The 953-nt window shown below is 54.0% G+C and overlaps 1 protein-coding gene across 1 annotated transcript in view; it reads right to left on the bottom strand.

The window, feature by feature from the left end:
- ARSA (arylsulfatase A) overlaps positions 1-447 on the bottom strand; it is a gene marked incomplete at its 5' end in the record, with an annotated part of 6,019 nt that extends 5,572 nt beyond the window's left edge. Inside the window, one exon of the mRNA XM_010845853.1 lies at positions 336-447. Within this exon, the coding sequence (XP_010844155.1) occupies positions 336-447 (112 nt within the window). The remainder of the gene's footprint in view (positions 1-335) is intronic.
- Between the last annotated feature and the right edge of the window lie 506 nt (positions 448-953).

The raw sequence follows: 953 nt of genomic DNA, 5'->3' as shown, positions 1-953 counted from the left end.
ACTGTGCGTGACCTGGTCAGGTGTCCCCCCGCTGTCCTCCGTGAGGGTCTGGAGACAGCGAGCTGCGCTCCGGAGTCGAGGGGGGAGCAGCAGTACGCTTTACACTCCGGGGAGCTGGCTACTGCAGGGCAGCAGGGGCCACAGGGCCAGGCGGGATGGCATGGCCTCAGAGATTTTTGGCTCCCTGGCCATCGAGTCATACTCCGGGACAAACACAGAGGGTAGCACCAGTGGCCACAGGGCTGGTGGTGGAAAGACCCTAGGTTTCGGGCACGTGGCCCAGACTTGACTCACAATGCAGCTCCACATCCAATTCCTGGACATGAGTCACTCACCGGCCTGGAGCTGCCAGAGGGAAAGACCTGGTGGAAACACCCAAGGCGGTACTGAGTCTTCTCCCTGGCCTCCCTGGAGGGAGGTATGGCCTTCAGCCAGGATGGCCATGCTCTAGGGGAAGGGACAGTCAGGTTCTCAGCGGTTGCTGGCCACTAATTCTGAGTGAATACCACTTCCCAGACATTCTGATGCCCCCATAGTCCACTGATCAGAGAGGGCTTTGGAGGTCACACAAGACAAGCGTATGGGGCCACAGTCCATCTCACCGTGGATGCGGTGATTATGTGAATTTATTTTGTATTAATTTCCCTGGTTCTTAAGCATATCATTCTAATACATGTATTGAGCAGCAGGCCAATGCAATACTACCTGCTGATCTAGACAAGGACTCAAGGTTGTAGGCCCAAATCGAGGCTCCTGGGGTTCCCCTCCTGTAACAGTTGAGGAAACACTAGCTACCTTAACAGATAAAACCCCCAAATCTCAGTGACTTAACACAACAGATATTTGCTTCTTGGTCACAGAAAATCCAGTTCGCAACATAAGCAGAAATAGGGCTGGGTGAGTCTCTGTTCCATGTAGGAATTTAGGGACCCACAGAAGAGGAAGCAGGGGCT

The sequence above is a fragment of the Bison bison genome, unplaced genomic scaffold, assembly GCF_000754665.1.
Source record: "Bison bison bison isolate TAMUID 2011002044 unplaced genomic scaffold, Bison_UMD1.0 scf7180017848702, whole genome shotgun sequence".
Taxonomy (NCBI): Eukaryota; Metazoa; Chordata; class Mammalia; order Artiodactyla; family Bovidae; genus Bison; species Bison bison.
Note: the sequence above shows the minus strand (reverse complement) of the source record. Positions and strands in the feature narration are given on the sequence as shown.